Here is an 18739-nt window from a genome sequence, read left to right on the forward strand (position 1 = left end):
TAGAGTAGCGCCGCCGTTGAGAGAACAATGCAGTTTGTCTGCGTGTAGTCTGTGTACAAATGAAGAAGAAAGAGTAGAGTATAGGTATTGTGTGCATTTTAGGGTATTTAAAAAATATTAGGGATATGTTTGTCTTTGCGTAACATTGTGGAGGTGCAGGAAGAAGAAAGTAGGGGTTCAGGAAGAAACTTACCCCAAAATTTGATGAAGCATAATGGATAATTTGACAAATGGGCTTGGGCTTCCTAGCCCATATTACAGAAAATGGCTAAGCCCGTGAGGCCTTCGGGTTGTGATTCGGTAATTGAAATATCAGAAAAAGGTGGGAAGGAAGAAGCATAGTAGAAGGTTGGGGTTAGGGCTTAAGAGTGTTTTTGCTCTTTCTTATTCTTCTTCCATTTCTTCTTCTTCTTCTTCGCGATCGTTCGTTCTCTGCAAGAGATAAAGAAGAGATCGATCGATCGAAATGGCGTTGGCTTTCGACGAGTTCGGAAGGCCGTTCATAATCCTGAAGGAGCAGGAGCAGAAGAGCAGACTCCGAGGTTTGGACGCTCAGAAATCGAACATATCCGCCGGCAAAGCCGTCGCGCGGATCCTCCGCACCTCCCTCGGCCCGAAAGGCATGGACAAGATGCTCCAGAGCCCCGACGGCGACGTCACCATCAGTAAGTTCTACTAACTTCCTCGCACGTGAACGCGTGCGCCATTTCCTGCACTCACTCTTTTTCGTTTTGCAGCCAACGACGGCGCCACCATCCTCGAGCAGATGGACGTGGACAACCAAATCGCGAAGCTCATGGTGGAGCTTTCGAGGAGTCAGGACTACGAAATCGGCGACGGCACCACCGGTGTCGTCGTCATGGCCGGCGCGCTTCTCGAGAAGGCGGAGCGCCTACTGGAGCGGGGAATTCACCCCATCAGGATCGCCGAGGGTTACGAAACGGCGTCTAGAATCTCGGTCGAGCATCTCGATCGCGTGGCCAACAAGTTCGAGTTCGGCGAGTCCAATTTGGAGCCTCTCATTCAAACCTGCATGACCACACTCTCCTCCAAGATGTAACTGAAATTTGACTGTAGTTGGTGATTGATTGCTCTGCCTTTGCTTGCATTGTTCTTATTGTAATGGGTTTGTTGTATGTTTTAATGTTGTAGTGTTAATCGGTGCAAGCGTAGCCTGGCTGAGATCGCTGTTAAGGCTGTTCTTGCCGTTGCTGATCTGGAGAGGAAGGATGTTAATTTGGATCTGATTAAGGTGGAAGGGAAAGTTGGGGGTAAATTGGAGGACACTGAGTTGATCTATGGGATAGTTGTTGATAAGGATATGAGCCATCCTCAAATGCCTAAGCAAATCGAGGATGCTAATATTGCTATCCTGACTTGCCCGTTTGAGCCTCCCAAGCCAAAGACTAAGCATAAGGTTGACATTGACACAGTGGAGAAGTTCCAGACGTTGAGGGTGCAGGAACAGAAGTATTTTGATGAAATGGTTCAAAAATGCAAGGTGGGATTTCTCTTTACTTTTTTTTAACCTTCTAATTGAAATGCTGTGTTTCCTTGGGTTAACCTAGTGGTTTAGGGGAAAGGATCCTCTCATGTGGGAAAAAACTTAAGAAGGTCATGTGTGTTTATCTCCACCATTCATTTTATTAAACTAGCATTTTATACTAAAAGCATACTTTGTATCAATAAAATAATTTGATGGGTTAGGATCTAATATAGTGAAAATGTTTCTGGAGAGAATCCATTCCCGTGTGCAAGCCTATTGGGATTTAAATTCGAATTAGCCTTATTATCATAACCCCACTGTATCCTTTGTCTTCCTAGAAATTAGACTGTGTTTGGATATATTCGAACTGACATATTGGTTTGCAGGATGTTGGTGCAACTCTTGTCATTTGCCAATGGGGTTTTGACGATGAAGCAAATCATCTCTTAATGCACAGGAACTTGCCAGCTGTCAGATGGGTTGGTGGTGTAGAGTTGGAATTGATAGCTATAGCAACTGGTATGTTTTAATTTAACTATGTATGCCTGGGAAGCTTGTAGGTTCTTTGCACAACTTTATCTTATGGCTTTGTAGATTTTCTCGTGTTCTTATTTGCTTTTTGAACAAAACAATGTTCTATTTGTGAATACAGGTGGAAGAATTGTTCCCAGGTTCCAGGAGTTAACTACAGAAAAGTTGGGAAAGGTATACTCTCTTTATTTCTTTTAAGGTGTTTAAAAGAACTGCAATATTTTTTACAGTTTTTGACATTTTGAAACTACATGCATTAGTGAAGTTAGTAATTTCGAACATCTAGCTGTGGTAAAATTCTTGCTGTATCCTTTGTTGGGGGTGACGTACTGTGCACTAACGATTCTCATACTTCGTTCGTTTGTCCATTTGACAACTAACAAAGCTACATTAATTTGTTTAATTTTTTTAAGGCTGGCATTGTTCGTGAAAAGTCTTTTGGTACAACAAAAGACCGAATGCTGTACATTGAACATTGTGCAAACTCAAGGGCTGTAACAATATTCATCCGTGGAGGTAAAACCATACTGTTTTGATTCCTTCATTTTACTGGTTTTCTTCGAACTTTATATAATTACCCTTTGCGAGAAAGATAATTTTCTAACTGTAGCGTGTTCAATACTGTATTTATTTCTTTATTGCTCTGGGGTGAGTTACGAACGGATTGTAGAATATAAATTGAATGGAATATAAATTTATATAACAGAATACCGTTAATGATGGAATGGAACATAATTTTCTTTCCTTTATTAGGATACCGAACAAAGCATAATAAATAATTATTTTTATTACTGTTTTCCTTATTTTGAAATACTAAAATATTATTTTTAATCTTCATTTGTTATACTTATCTGTCTACTTTTCATTACATTTCTTTTTTTAAATGTCACTTTTGAATAGTTGTCTTTTTTTCATTTGTTTCATTTGTAACTGGTTTCTTATACTGATAAAATGCAGAGCTGATATATTTTATAAAAAATAAATTGGGCCCTTAGAACAACCCCACAATGTTTCCATCAGAATTTCCATCAAACACTTTACTAACATTTCTCAAACATGCCAAAGCTTGGTAAGAGTCTACTATTGTTTGCGAAAGTAATTTGGTTGGGTTGTGAACCATGTGACAGTATGCAATAGAGGGGCAAGTGTGAGAATAGGTGTGGAGTTGCTGGAGATGATGTTGGTTATTACTCTTCACAATGACAATATAATAGTATAATTAAACTAAGAAATCAAATATGGGCTCCATCTCATACATACCCTCCTATTTGAGGGGTAAGAAATAGGTTGTTACTTACATTTCTCATCCCTTCATTTTTCAATCCAAATGATGGATCTCAAGTCTGTTACATTCCATTATCTCCATTTCACCTTTCATCAATCCAAAATGTAGCCTTGAATGTCACCTCTATTATTTGGCTTTGTAACTATTTGAGTTATGAAAATTTTCTGGAGCTTTCTAAATTAGACATTTTGAAGACTGATAATTGTTTATTCAAGCTTTGACAAAATGAAAGCATTTATCTTCGTTTGCGTAGGTAACAAAATGATCATAGAGGAAACAAAGCGCAGCCTTCATGATGCCTTGTGCGTGGCTAGGAATCTTATCCGTAACAATTCTATTGTATATGGTGGTGGCTCAGCTGAAATTTCCTGCTCTATAGCTGTCGATGCTGCTGCTGATAGATACCCTGGAGTTGAACAGGTATGGATATCATTAAACTCATTTGGGTTTACTTTTTATTATTTGTCAGAATAAATTTTTTATATTTTCAGTGAATCGATTTATCGGACCTGTTTAAAGAAGCTATTGAAAACAATTTTGTCATCACTGATAGTGCATAGCGGTGATGCAGAGTTGTTGAGTTGTCAATGATGTTTTTGCTTAAACAAACAAATTTATTAGGTATTCCCCAAGTATTATTGGCTGAGTATTTTCTTTCCATGCAGTATGCTATTAGAGCATTTGGGGATGCTTTGGAGGCCATCCCAATGGCCCTCGCTGAAAATAGTGGCCTCCAACCAATTGAAACATTATCCGCTGTTAAGTCTCAGCAAATAAAGGTAATGGATTGAACATGATAATTGTTTTTTACCATGTTAAACATCTGTTACCTGGTGTTGATATACTTTTATGTGTATCATGGCGCTGACCTTGATTCTGCCTTCAGGATAATAACCCTCACTTTGGAATTGATTGTAATGATGTTGGCACTAATGACATGCGTGAGCAAAATGTCTTTGAAACTTTGATCGGAAAGCAACAACAAATCTTACTCGCTACTCAAGTTGTCAAGATGATATTGAAAATTGACGATGTCATTTCCCCATCTGATTACTGATATTAGTCAGTCACGTTCTACATCAAGATTCTGAATTTTGCTTGTATTTTGTTTGATCGGTTTGATTGTAGTCACAGTCCGTATGTGCACTTGAAATGTAAGATTTTAGCCCGGTTTGTATCGGAGTTGGACTGCTGTTTTTGTTTATTTAAAGCAATTGTTTTCTTTTGATCTTTAGAACATTATGGATTAGTTGTTTTTGTTTATAGACATTTTAACAGTTGTTTTTAGGCCGACTAAAATTTTGTGATCTCAGTCTTATTTTTGGGCCCTAAATGGTTCTGAGTGAATGTAGTCTAGGCGAAAGTGTTTAGAGCTTTGAAGTTCTCGATTTTATTGGAGAATGAACCTTGTTCGACCCCGGGCAATTTCTCCTGCATCATATTATTTAAGAAATGCACCTAACGCAAAATTTAAAATCCAACATTGTCTATAACTTTATTTTTCTTATGGATACAAATTCAGAAGATATAAATTCATAGGTGATTGTTATATATTTTGGATTTTGATATCCCGAATGGTATTTTTATATTTCATTTAAGTTTATGTAATAATGATGTTATTTTTTATATTTCATTTAAGTTTCTGTAATAATGATGTTATGAGTTAAGGATTTTTATATTTGGAATAATGATGTTGAGGATTGAGATTAGAACTTTTTATGTGTAATTAAGGATTTGGACATTTTGATGGTTATTTAGGTAAGTTTATGACGAAATTTGGAAATGACATTAATTGTGAATTTATATATCTAGAATTTGTGAAAAGTTAACTTCTTATTATAAGGGAAAAACGGATGTTTTAGAGGTGCGGATTTGAATTTGAATTCATATGGTGCAGGAAGAATCAGCTATGTCCCGCGGGAGTGAAATTTTATTTAAGGAAGAAGCTATTGAAAAAATTAATTGAAACTCGAGTGATTAATGAGAATTAACAACAGTTAAATTTATAGCATCTCGGTTTAACTGTTTAAAATCCAATATTTGTGCATTCTTAGGCCATTGAGTTGGCGGTGTGAATGTGATATGCACTGTTGTAGCTTACGAGTGCTTGTACTTCTGTCATTGATGCCATGTCTTGAGGAATCAATTTTGTTACAGTCTAGTGTCAACAGTAGCATGAAACACATTCATTCAGCAATTCATCTCTCTCTAATACTCTATTATGTTATATAACTTAATCAACACCACGGTTCCATCATACATTGCCCCTTCATGGGAATGAATGTAACTTCTGACAACACTCACTAGAAAAATGGAAATTGTAGCTTAATTGGTTTCCTAGTAACAGTCTAGCCGCATAGGTGGCCATTTTTGCATCTAAGCGCACCAGCCCCCGCCGTGATTGAAGCCACAAGCAGCGGTGGTCTTGCTGCCATGCTTGACGCCCTATCATATCTAGCTGTTGCTCCTGCCCCAGACGCTGTGAAGAAGGCACCATTCAACATCAGATCTCCTTCAGACCTCCAATTCCATTTCCTCCACTCTCCTTTTGATGATTTAAAATGTTTCGTCACCTGAAATCACCCACTGTCTTTTTCAATTTATTCTAAGTATTATGGAAAAATCCTATGAAAACTCCAATTCAAGATACTATGAAAAGTTATCTATATTGAATTCATCTGTCCAAAAATAGTAACAAATATTTTTATTCTTTTACTTGGCAAGCATGAGCATGACAATTATACATGTTAGTTTCATCTTAAAATCAATTCACATTAAGTAACTCTCACCTCTTTATGGTCTTCATTATTTGGAGCAAGAAATCTATTGCCTTGGCTGAAAATAGTTGGGGAAGAACTCCCACCTATTGCGTAATGCTGCCAATGTGTGTAATCGTTGTTCACCACATGAAAGTATCCAAACCTGCACCTGCAAATTTGGGTAGGATATCAGGCTCTTATCTCTCAAAGAATATTACGCAAACTATACGACGATATGTTCATATTTATTTATTTTTTATTATTGATAAAAGAAAATTATTCAATTGTGGTATGAAAGAACTTACCTAGGCATTCTCCCTCCAAGCCCTTCACCAAAATGGTTGAAGGCTATGGTGACTTGCATGTTCTTGTCATCTTTGTAGGAATCACTGTGGCCCAAGAGCATGACTTTGTTATGGTGTGTCATATAATTGTTGGAAATGGTGATGGCCGTTGACCCATGAACAACATCAATGAGGCCATCAAAGCAGTTTGACAAGGAGCAATGGTCCACCCAAACATGGCTCCCACCAAAGATAGTGATCCCATCACCGTCTGATCCTGCACTCCAACTGCGATGGTTAGGAAAATCAGTCACATATCCACTGCCACCTCGTTTGCAATCATGAATGTGTATTCCATGAATTATGATATTCCTCTTCTTGTGCACTTTGATGCAAGGCCCTCCTGCAATGTGGACGGTTGCTCCTCTTCCATCAATGGTTTTGTAAGAATTAACAAGGAGATCCATGTGGAGCTTGATCACCATGTCATGCTTGAAAATGATCCACAAAGGCTCTTCTTGGATAACAGCATGTCTCAGTGTACCTGGTTTAGGGTTTATAGGATTATCGCTAGAGTCAATCACCACATATAGTTTGCCGTCTTTTCCACCAATGGCATTCTTGCCGAACCCAATAGCACAACTAGCTAGACGCTTGCGGTTCCTTTCCCAGTTGGGGTCGCACCTCCAACAGTCATCAATGGGGTTCCCCGTCCCACAAGAAAGATACCCCAAGTTTCTCCTCGACCCATTAATGCTCCTACAGTAAAAGTCATGCTCATGCTTAATCAGAAAAGTATATGATTTGGAAAAATAGAAATAATACCATTTTTAAAAGTATTCTGATTGATGTTTTAGAATTGTTCATTCTTATTCAATTAAATGTTTTGTTTTTGGATTACTTTCAACACCCTCAACTGTTTTTTTTTATTTTAACTTTTTTTTATCAACAAAGAATAAATAAAATAAAAAAAGATACTTTAGGGTGTCCCAACCCTTATATAAAACTCCAAAAACAAGTTTCCTAACACCCTATCAACTAAGGATCAAACAATGCAGTACAAATCAAGATAAAATCCCAGTACAAAATATAGAAACTCAACAAATAGAGTTACATCAACCCACCAAAGTGGTCACACTCTCGAACAAGGACACACATCCCAGTACAAGTTTTCTTATTCTAACTGATGTATTGATTTTTTAGTCTAACTGATGTATTGATTTTTTAGTTTGTATGAAGTTGATTAAATGATGTGTTAGATTGGTGGTTAGTTCCTTAGTTGTTTTTTGGGTGTTTGCAGATGTTTTGTTAAGCTGTTGGTGTCGGTAGAAGGTTATAGTAGTGTTAGGAGAAGACTAAGTGTTTTTCTTTTTTGATTTGTATAAGGATGAGAACATTGCTAAAGTGTTTCACTTCTATTTATTTTTTTTGCTAATAAAAAAATGTGTATAGGGTTAAATGAGAAACCTTAATATTAATGAGAATCAAAACCCAAAATTCTCCTAATAAAAAAAAACGAAACGTGTTAAGGTCGGTACCAAATACGTTTCGTCATAAAAGGTTGTGGTCACTAACAAATGTTTCTTCTGTTCGAAGTGCTACTTTCGACAACAAATTGTGGTCACTGTGACATGCTCAAAAAAACATGCGGGGAATATTCTACTGTATTCTTAATGGAAGTGCATGATGAAAAATACATATAAGGAGAGAAAAGTGTTTAGAGATATACTACACACCAACAATAATAACCAGCACAAAGCAAAGTCTTATCTCACACTAACTAAGTGAATTATAGATGTCATTCATAGAAAAAACCAAACTTCAGAAAGATGTTTAAATTTCTGAAATTAACATACATAATTAGTTTACGAGAATTTGAATTTCAAATTGAAGATAGTAAAAGCTATGAACCACAGCACCATTAAGAAAAGGTGAACTGAAAAAACAAACTCAAGAATTTAATTTATAATAATATATGATGAACAGTTATTATCGAAGTTTAGAACAAGATTGCAAGACTGTAACATATTGCAAACAAAGTATGGTATATAACATACTTTTCCACTTCCTGGACCACCAATTCAGGATCTTGAACAGGAGAAGCAGAAACATAAATCACAGATGGGGACAGAAGCAAAAGGTGGAAGATGAATGTGAATGAAAATGGCATAATGTATAATATAAAGTGAGAATTTGTACAGTTGTGAGTTCCTATACAGAAGTGATGGAAAAGCTGAGTTTATATATAAGTAGAGAGAAGGATAATGGATTCCTGATTAAACTATAGTAGCTTGTTTAAGTTCTTGGATTTGTAGATTATATATTCCAAGGTCAATTTACACTGTTATAAAGTCTATAGAACATTATTTCAATTAGCAAATTATAGTTGTTGAAGATCCACATTAAATAAAAATTAGAACATGTGTATGTAAACCTCAACTTATAATCAATTTTATGAGGTTAAGTTAGGCTAAAAGTCTACTTCTTAAGATAGTATCAAAATCATTTAAAATCACACACGAACTGTCACTCTCGACATGAAAGAGTGTATTGAAGATCTCATAACATTTTATAGTATATAAAATGGATGTAAACCTCACCTTATAAGTTGCAGTTTTATCGGATTGAATCGGACTTAAAATTTATTTTTTATTGCATTACACTGAAATTTGAGACATGATGTAGCAGCTAAAAGCTACCTTTGGAGTTGCCAGCATCAAAATGAATGAGACACTTTGTTTGTCTATCATCCATCAATTATGCTGCTGCAAATGAGGTACACTTTTGTTTTTTTTTATTGATGATTGATCAATTTCACATTTTCACTCTCCCCATGAACATGGATCCTATCAATTTATTTTGATGAACCCTAATAATATTGGTCCAAGAAAAGTTAGATGTTGGTTTTGTGTAAGATTCCTCTGCTAAACAATTTTACTATTTGAATGTGCCCTTCGTTCTCAGTGAAACGTCCCTATACAAACCCAACACTTTTATTTTATGTGTTCAACAATTCATATGCATTCCTCGGATTGTGATCGAAGTGTTGCATGTTTCATAGTTTTTGTTTTTCTTTCAATATTCGAATTTGCAGCATCTAAAATGAGTAAAAGGGTAAGATTATTTTGATGCAATTTTTAAATAATATATTTACTTTTCTCTTTGATTTGTATAGAAAACTTTAAACTGATGTAATGCTAAGAGAGGATCAATTAACTTAATATAAAAAAGTAATTAAACACTTTTTTTTTTAAGTTTTTGGGGTAATTAAACTGCCGTCTGATTTGTTTGTTTGTCCCAATAAATTAAAGATGTCTAAAAACATAGTTTTGAAGGAAACATTATTCTCTAAACGTGCTTATGAAAAGTTGTTATTTGAAGAGAAAGCATAAATATTTGTATAAGGTTCAAAGTGGTTCTTTAAAAATCATGAAAAGCCATAATAGACTTAAGAGATTCTTTATTCCTAGCATTCGGCAGATATAAAAAAAACCTTTAATTGTTTTAATAGTTTGTTCATACACTCACTTTTGTATTTATTAAAATTAGTTTGGTATTCAAATATAAAACACTAGTTACAGAATAACGTAAAAAAAGAATATTACTAAGCTAACTCATTTTCAAAAAATATTAGATAAAGGTCAATAATTTAATTATTAAAATTGGTAATATAACACCACAAATTAAAGAGAAACTAATTTTAAAAATCAAAATAAATAGTTACTATTTAAGTAAATTAGAGATATTTTATAAATTAAATTTTTTTTATTGATATCTAAATTAATTTTTATTATTAATACAAATTTATAAAATAGTTTTTAAATTAATATCTAATCCTAAACTATCAAGATTTTAGTTATTTATTACTTTTTATTCTGAATTAATAGATCAATTTAAAATCTAAAATATTAGTAAGTAAAATCTAGATAGTTAATTTAAATAACAATTTGTACACTATTTTTATTATTAATAAAAATCACATATGAATAATTTTTTAATTTTTAAATTATTATCAAACTTAATTAATATAATTTTACTGTTTAATATTTGAAAATTCTTAGAGATAGATTAACATAAAGTGACATAATTTTAGATTAACACAACTTCTTAAGTAATTTTTTTATCTACATTTAATATTTACTTAATTCAGAAAAAAGTTAAATTACGTAATTATGTGAATATTTTGCAGTAGATGAATGAAGTGTAAAAGGAAGAGTAAGTAATGATACTCTGCCCTATTGTGTGTGAAACTTCTCATTTGTTCATGTGAGCACATTATTGTTAGAGATTAGATTGTGGGCCCCTCTCCTAGGGATAGGTTTATAATAATTTTGGACCTACATGTAGGTTGTGGAAGGTGGAAAGGCCCCAACAAAAAAAGCAAGTACCCTAGGAGTTGGGGCCCAAAAAAAGTGATGATAATAGGAAGTAAGTAGGAGGGTCATAAAGGATGAGAAGATTTTGCATGTGATGAGTAGAGTTACTTTCTCATCCTAACAACTCAATCAAATGTGACTCCTTCCAACCATTTGCTTAACTTCTTTATATCAAGAATTATTCTTTTTGTTTCTTCCATTAGTGTGTTTGATTGGGTTTAGGGTTTATGAAGGCAAATTAGAAAGTTAAACTAAACTCTAAATCCTAAACAACTGATTTATGAAATGCATTAACAAATAGTGAATAGTAAAAAATGCTTTGGATAGGTTTATAATAATTTTGGACCTGCATGTACATTATGCTTTAGAAAGTGTAAAAAAAATTAAAATTCATGGACTAAGCATTGTATGAATGGTTAAGACAGAGATAAATCCTAGAGTAGGTTAGACTTTTTTTATAATTACAAACTTCAAACTAAAAATAACCAAATAAACATTGATAGATATACATTTAATTTTAATAAAAGTATATCAACTTTTACAAATTTAAGATAAAGCTGTTTTCATAAATTTCTATTTTATACAATTATTTTATTATTTTTATTGTAATCACATAAATTATATTATCTACAAACTTTTCACTCAATCTACTAACTTTTTCCTTTTCACTCCTACCCTCAATCAAAGATAGTGTTAATCATTTATGAGTTTGATTTCAAACATAAAGTATTTAGAGTAGATGTTTTTCCTTTCATTATTGTAAAGAGGACTAGATAAATATTACTTTTAAATGTATTTGACATGTTAATTTTCAAAATGTCACATCTACATATCTATTATATTGTAATAGGATGATGAGGATGAAAGGAATACTGGAAAATAGGTTTACTATCTCCAACTTCAATCCTCATGTTTTTCAGATCTAATGTTTCAAAATCACCACTTTAAGAGAGTGTAATTATTATATAGATTAATTAACAATAACCATAATGAAGAGTTGCTAAACTTGAATACAGACTATTTCGATATCGTCAACTCAGACATTGTTGATTATTTTCTCATTTGAACCCTTCGAAACATCTTTCTAAAATAAAATTGTGACGAAACATCAACTTCTAAAACAGACAATATCTTAAATGTAGTAATTCACATTAGCAATACTATCTCTTAAACTTTGGATCGGAAGACATAGGAAATTAAAGGACAGAAGATGTGACAAAATGTATAGTTTTTTACATAGATGCCAAACCTTCAATTGTACAATGTCGAATCTGAAAATAACTGTTTGGCGGTGACATTTATAGCAGTACCAGTTTGTTGTCGGATTCACATATTAAACTTCAACTATTGTCACTTTGTATGTGATAATTTGGTGCCATAAAAATTATTTGTTGCGTTTCAAACTCACTGGCTTGCATGTCAGAGAAAAATTCAGCAATCTGTCTAAGCAATAGACACTGTGTGTCTGATTCATCAATGCTCACACAAGCCATTAAAGATGCTTGTCCCAGATAATGGTCCCAACTTTCAACTACGTGATTCCAATTACCAATGACGATTCATAAATCTGTTTTCTTTCCACACCATGTGATAAGGGCTATCCTCCTCTATATAATACTGTTAGATCTTTCTAACATGCACTAAGCACATCAACATTCATCCATTACAAGTTCTTTTCAAGATCTTGTTCAATAATTAAAAATACAAAGTTTTCTTCTATTCAGTATATTAAGTGTTGGAGATCCACGTCGACTAGAGATAAAGACATCTTATAGTATATAAGTGAATGCAACACTTTATAAGCCGGTTTTATAAGGTTGAGTTAGACTTAAAATTCACTTTTTAATATGGTATCAGAGCCAATTTAGAGTCATTACTAGAGAGAGTTTATTACCCTTACCAAGTTACCTGCTATCGGACCGCTATCGGATCACTTATAATATATAGTCTCACACCCAAGTTGACAGGTTTCGGGAAGAGGAAATGTGTTGAAAATTTAATATCGAATAGAATAGAGATGAGTACATATCATAGTGTTAAAGTCTATTTCTTAGTATTAAGATGTATTTAAAGTATATTAAGATGTATATGTATACAGTATGGACAGAGGCATTTCAAAGAGCTACTGCTTTTCTCCATTCTGGTTTTTCATTGAACATTCAATTATATCAACTCTATAGCTTGTGTTTTTATCAAGAGTTTGTTGTCTTTACCATGTTACCTGCTATCGGATCACCTATAATATATAGACTCACGCACAAGTTGGCAGGTTTTGGCAAAAGAAAATGTGTTGAAAATTTCATATTTCATATCGACTGGAGAGGAGGACAATTTATAGTATATAAGTGTTGTAAATATGATCTTGTAAATCGGTTTTATAAGGTTGAATTAGACTTTTAAGTCTATTTTTTAAGATGTATTTAAAGTATATTAAGATGTATATGTATACAGCATGGACAGAGGCATTTCAATGAGCTACTGCTTTTCTCCATTCTGGTTTTTCATTGAACATTCAATTATATCAACTCTATAGCTTGTGCTGTTTATCAACCTCATCAGTCAACTATGGTAACGTAGGAAACCACAAAGTGAATGGTTTGTGTTGTGAACACAAGCTAAGGTTGTAGTTACAAAAAAAATGTCTAGAAAGTTACATATACAGAAAGTTGAACCACTTTTTTCCCAGAAGTAGATACAGTTGGCATGCATAATTGTTGCCTTTTATTACTGTGTAATATAATACAGCAGTGTGATATAATATTGGGCTGTGTTGGTGAATGGTTGAACTCAGCAACGTGAACCCTTTCTACATGCAAGTGATCCTGCTGATGCTGTTATGGAACTGACAAGTGAAGATGGTTTTGCTGCCAAACTTGATGCTCTTGCATAGCTTGAAGATGCACCTGCTCCTGATGCAGTGAAGAATGCACCGTTTAACATCAAATCTCCCGTTGACCTCCAATTCCAGTTCTTCCATTTGCTCTGTGCTGAATTCTCCCTCTTTGTCACCTGAAATTAGTTTTGAATTTTCATTCTTAACTACCACCAACTGTAATAATAATATCTATCTACCTAAATTCTAAAACCAATTATGACCAATTCACAAAGTGGATGTGACATAAACTATGCTGTAGATAAAACTTATGCAGTTCTGACACTCCTAAATGGTGTATCTGTTTCGGATACACGTTTTCCTGTAAAAGTCAACAAAGCAAAATCTTAGTCTTCTCCAACTAACCTCTTTGAAGGTATGGTCATTGGGAGCAAGAAATCTATTCCCTTGGCTATTGATGGTTGGAGCAGCACTTCCCCCTATGGCATACATTTTCCAGTGGGTGTAATCATTGTTCACCACATGGAAGTATCCATACCTACATCTGCAGATGTAAAAAAGTTCTGGTAATTTCACATTAAACAGTCCAAAATCATGTTGAAATGCTAGTTAAAATGGGTTGAGATGAACAAGGTTTTAAATTGTGGTCACTATTACACTTTTGTTATTGGACAATTTACATCACTCTACGACTCTATTTCTTTCTTTAAAATTTCAATTTTTTTATGAAATGACAGAAATAAATACTATTTCTTCCTATCATTAATCACAAATTGTATAGCGAAACAGGTTGTCAATGTACCATTATTGATTGGAGAAGTAATATATTGACAACTTGCACCAATCTACAACCACATTTCTTTGCCTAAAATTTCAAATGACGAAAATAATCTTTCTTCATATCATGAATCACAAATTGTATAGTGTAAAAGGTTGAAAATGTTTCTCACCTTGGCATTCTCTGTACTAGTCCTTCTCCAAAATGGTTAAAGGCAATGGTGACTTGCATGTTCTTGTCCCTAGTGAAAGTATCACTGTGGCCCAAAAGCATGACCTTGTTATGGTGGGTCATGTAATTGTTGGAGATGGTAATGGCAGTGGATCCATGGATGGCATCAATGAGGCCATCACGGCAATTGGAGAGAGAACAGTGATCCACCCAAACATGACTGCCACCAAAGATGGAGATGCCATCACCATCTGAGAGAGTCCTCCACCCATAGTGGGTGGGAGAGTCTCTCACATAGGCATTCCCTCCTTGTTTGCAGTCATGGATGTTAATCCCATGAATGATAATGTTGGTCACATACTGTATAGTAATGCAAGGGCCACCAGCAATGTGCACACTTGCCCCTCTTCCATCAATGGTCTTGAATGAGTTCATCATAAGCTCTTGCTTCAAACGAATCACCATGTCACGCTTGAAAATGATCCACAGTGGTTCCTCTTGGATCACACCATATCTAAGTGTTCCTGGCTTGGGATTCACAGGGTGATCACCAGGGTCACTCACCACATATATTTTCCCATCCCTCCCTCCAATTGCATGCTTACCAAACCCAATTGAACACTCTGCTAAATTCTTTCGATTCTTCTCCCAATTGGCATCACATCTCCAACAATCATCAATGGGGTTCCCCGTTCCACAAGACAGAAATGCTAAGTTCCTCCTTGAGGCATTAATGCTCCTGCAATAAGAAGAACACAGCATAAGTTTGGTTACCCTTATAATGGTGAAACATGCAAGTACTTGTGAGCAGAGTTGGAAGATGTTGTTGATGAGAAAAGCTTTGTTTCCTACTTTTGTACATCTTCGACCACTAGTTCAGGATCTTGAAGTGGGGAAGAACAAATGCAGGAAGGTAGAAGCAGTAGAAAGAGTAGCATAAATGACAGTGGAATTGGAATTTCCATAACTGCTTGATCTGCAATCAGAATCAAAAACTCTATAGGAGTAATAGTACTGAACAGAAAGGAGGATAAAGGAATAGTGTGCTTGTGAGGAAATGTAAGGACATTTTGCATTATATATAGGGAACAAACCGGAAAACCGTGCCTCATATCTATATAAAAAAAATTGGGACATAAGATCCGAGATTCACATGATTTAAGGTTATTAAGAAGAGTAATTTTTAACGTGAGACCATATATTATGAGTGATCCGATAATGGTTTGATAGCGGATGACTTGATAAGGTCAATAAATAATCGTTAAGATAAACTCAAAATGATTCTGATATTATATTAAGGAGTGAACTTTAAACCTAATTAAACCTCATAAAATCGACTTATAAGATAAGGTTTGCTCCCACTTATATAATATGAAATGTCCTAATTTTTAGTTAATGTAAGATTTCCCATAAGTAATCAATAATCATCCTTAATGCAGCACTTTATCAGTATTCTGCTAACTATTTAAGAAAGGTCCCTAATTCTCTGTAATTCTTATTATTTCCAAACTCTAGCTACTTTGATACACTACTAATTTTTAGCATCCAATGTGAAGTAAAATGTACTCAATTTGTGATGGTGCATTAGAGCTATGTGTTGTTAACTTTATGGTATTGAGTATTTTAGAATGATGTTGTTTCGAAGTTTAATCAGCAATTAACTCTGCGCCGACACATACATTTGTGCAGATGAAATCTTTGTCGGTTATTTACTTCATATGCAGTAAGCTAGTTCAGTAGTTACAGCATACAGACCCCACTTCAGTGACCTTCCTCCCATCATCACTTTCATCTGCAGTCTGAACTCACTATGGCCGTTTAAGTAGGTTTCTACTATCCACACATGGCACACATTAACATATATTTATGACGACTCATTCTCTTATCCATGCATTTTATATATCCCTTGTTGGGAAAATCAAAACAAATTATCGATACAAAATCAAAATGTATACTTGCGGAAGAAATAAATAGAGAAAATGACATCGAGTACTTTTAATGTGGAAAGATTTCTTCAACTTAAGAACTAAAACCTACCAGACCTAGTTCAGAAAATGTCTCCACTATGAAAGTAGAATTACAATATTTGTTTATTTTATTTTATAAAGATAACACTCAATTTCACCCAACAAAGATGTAATAGCCTTTCATTAGAATTTCTAATTTCACATTATGATGGATATCAACTCTCTTTTTCTTCTTCATTAGTTGGAAATGTTCGGCAAGTGGAACACTGAAAAGTTTTTGCCTTATCAACGTTGAATCTCTTGAGAACTCTTCCATACCAATTTTCCCTGCAATTAAACTCTTCCATGTACCTTTTGTATAATTTTCTTTGGACTTTTGCTCTCAAGGAGAAATATGGTGTGCAAATTGGCATTTACAACTGCAAATCTTGTTGAAATCTTGGGCTTCAAGCTCTGTGAAATGAAAAGTGTGCATTTATTAATTTCAGTGCCATGATCCAAGAGCGGTACGCGAAATACTAGACACCTTACCTTATCTAGCAGAGTGATGGGATGAGAATAGATAGAAGGGAAATGAATTGTGACAGTCATTATTTTTTTACAAAGGAAGAAAAGAAAATGATGCACACTAAATGATCTGACCAGAACACATGCAATAGCGTGAACTGCGCAGGGAAACAAAATGTCAGAATGGAATCAAGCTGATTTTCTTAACATCATAAAATATTAATAAAGGTTCATATTGATATATGATAAATTTATGGTTAAATATGTTTTTTTTAATTGTAATTTAATACGAGATTGATATTTGTTCTTAGTTTAAACTTTAGACTTCTTTGTAATAAGTGGTGGAGATCTCAAATCCATTAGAGATTAAGAATACAAGTCAGTATATTATAAACTTGTTTTATAAGATTGAGTTAAACTTAAAGTTCATTTTTTAATATGGTATCATAGTCATTTCGATTATATCCTAGCGATTGGTTTGTTAGACTTATCGGACTACACGCTATTAAATCGTTATCGGACTATCCATAATATATAATCTCACGCACGAGTTGGTAGTCTCAGCGTGAGGAGTGTGTTAGACATCACACATCGACTATAAGTGAGTACAAACCTCATCTTATAAGCCGATTTTATGAGGTTGAGTTAAACTTCTCATTTTTTAACAAAAACTATTCTTGTCACTGTTTAACATTCTAGTTCACACTTAAAATCTATTGCCAAGTAAAAAAACACTGATAATGATTAATCCAATAGTTTCTTTACTACAAATAATAAAAATAAGAATGATTCCAATAGTTTACTTACTACTGAAAAATAAGGATCATTCTAATATTTTCTTACAACAAATATTTAAAATTCTAAAAAATTTAGGATTATAAAATGCAAAGGAAAAAGATATATAAATTTAACATGAAATATGAGTGATAAAAGGGATTAGAAAGAGTAAATTGTAGGACAAGAGGACCTAAAGAGAGGACACATGGGAGGGCCGTACCATCCGTGAATGTGATGAGAAGGCATGTTAGCCCATGTGGGCAGTGTTTACTTTTGATGCTTCTCTAAATGGGCCCTACTTCTTCTGTGTCAAATCTCTGCCCCTTATTTCTTTGACCTAATCCAACATTCAGATATGCTTCCACAAATTGGGCCAAACTAACCCTTCTGTGGTTTTGGCTGGGAAACTTTTTCACCATAACTCACCAATACACCAAGATTCCAATTGGGTGATGAACAACCACACTCACAATTAAATGCTGCTTCCATTCATGGCCCAAACAATTATTAAAGAAGAAAACTTAGTGCTATATTCATCCCTACCAATGGAGTTTTAGGATCACCCATTTAAAACAATACCTATTCACTTCAATCCTAACATCAAAAACTAACAAAGGGGTTAAACAAAAACACAATAATCTAATTTTAATACTTAACTCATTTGAACCATAAAACATTTATAGATTTAACTTGTAATTGCATGTCAAATCAAGTAGTTGATTGTGTTGATAGAGGTTTTATTCATATTTAGTGTTCCACTCTATTGTCTTAGAAGGAGGATAAATGTGGTGAACACACAAAAAAGAAAACTCATCCACTTCAATTTAAAAGTGTGATTTGCTTTATGGCAAGGCAATGCAATCTCTCACTTGATACATTAATTTTACAAAAACAAAAGATATAATTATCTTATTTATTCCTAAATTTAGGGTCAATATTCAATTAGTCTTTATATTTTTAAAAAAATATTCAAATTGGACATTTC

General features: G+C 34.1%; 3 protein-coding genes across 3 annotated transcripts; 1 reads left to right on the top strand and 2 right to left on the bottom strand.

Moving 5' to 3' along the window:
- The first annotated feature begins 287 nt into the window (after positions 1-287).
- On the top strand, positions 288-4601 carry LOC137815210 (T-complex protein 1 subunit epsilon). Its single transcript, XM_068618296.1, has 9 exons — positions 288-665; positions 738-1056; positions 1153-1501; positions 1873-2005; positions 2139-2191; positions 2431-2533; positions 3556-3722; positions 3968-4081; positions 4189-4601. The coding sequence occupies exons 1-9, from the start codon at positions 467-469 to the stop codon at positions 4357-4359; spliced, it is 1608 nt and encodes a 535-aa protein (XP_068474397.1). The 5' UTR covers positions 288-466; the 3' UTR covers positions 4360-4601.
- Positions 4602-5461: 860 nt separating this feature from the next.
- Positions 5462-8623, bottom strand: LOC137815204 (probable pectate lyase 5). Its single transcript, XM_068618286.1, has 4 exons — positions 8403-8623; positions 6367-7104; positions 6092-6230; positions 5462-5875 (listed from the first exon to the last, which is right to left on the bottom strand). Exons 1-4 carry the CDS (start codon positions 8513-8515, stop codon positions 5651-5653), a joined length of 1215 nt encoding a protein of 404 aa, XP_068474387.1. The 5' UTR covers positions 8516-8623; the 3' UTR covers positions 5462-5650.
- Positions 8624-13186: 4563 nt separating this feature from the next.
- On the bottom strand, positions 13187-15634 carry LOC137815211 (probable pectate lyase 5). The gene is made up of 4 exons (XM_068618297.1): positions 15356-15634; positions 14505-15242; positions 13960-14098; positions 13187-13730 (listed from the first exon to the last, which is right to left on the bottom strand). The coding sequence occupies exons 1-4, from the start codon at positions 15613-15615 to the stop codon at positions 13509-13511; spliced, it is 1359 nt and encodes a 452-aa protein (XP_068474398.1). The 5' UTR covers positions 15616-15634; the 3' UTR covers positions 13187-13508.
- Positions 15635-18739: the final 3105 nt, after the last annotated feature.

This window comes from Phaseolus vulgaris, chromosome 1 (assembly GCF_000499845.2).
Source record: "Phaseolus vulgaris cultivar G19833 chromosome 1, P. vulgaris v2.0, whole genome shotgun sequence".
Classification (NCBI taxonomy): Eukaryota; Viridiplantae; Streptophyta; class Magnoliopsida; order Fabales; family Fabaceae; genus Phaseolus; species Phaseolus vulgaris.

Excerpts from the sequence above, each read along its gene's own strand:
- LOC137815204 (XM_068618286.1), bottom strand. The coding sequence starts at position 8,515 with ATGCCATTTTCATTCACATTCATCTTCCACCTTTTGCTTCTGTCCCCA. Across the intron at positions 7,105-8,402 it reads GTGGTCCAGGAAGTGGAAAA|GAGCATTAATGGGTCGAGGA; the intron begins GTATGTTATATA and ends CTTTTACTGTAG. Across the intron at positions 6,231-6,366 it reads CTTGGAGGGAGAATGCCTAG|GTGCAGGTTTGGATACTTTC; the intron begins GTAAGTTCTTTC and ends CCAAATTTGCAG.
- LOC137815211 (XM_068618297.1), bottom strand. The coding sequence starts at position 15,615 with ATGAGGCACGGTTTTCCGGTTTGTTCCCTATATATAATGCAAAATGTC. Across the intron at positions 15,243-15,355 it reads GTGGTCGAAGATGTACAAAA|GAGCATTAATGCCTCAAGGA; the intron begins GTAGGAAACAAA and ends TTCTTATTGCAG. Across the intron at positions 14,099-14,504 it reads CTAGTACAGAGAATGCCAAG|ATGTAGGTATGGATACTTCC; the intron begins GTGAGAAACATT and ends TTACATCTGCAG.
- LOC137815210 (XM_068618296.1), top strand. The coding sequence starts at position 467 with ATGGCGTTGGCTTTCGACGAGTTCGGAAGGCCGTTCATAATCCTGAAG. Across the intron at positions 1,057-1,152 it reads ACCACACTCTCCTCCAAGAT|TGTTAATCGGTGCAAGCGTA; the intron begins GTAACTGAAATT and ends TTAATGTTGTAG. Across the intron at positions 2,534-3,555 it reads AACAATATTCATCCGTGGAG|GTAACAAAATGATCATAGAG; the intron begins GTAAAACCATAC and ends TCGTTTGCGTAG.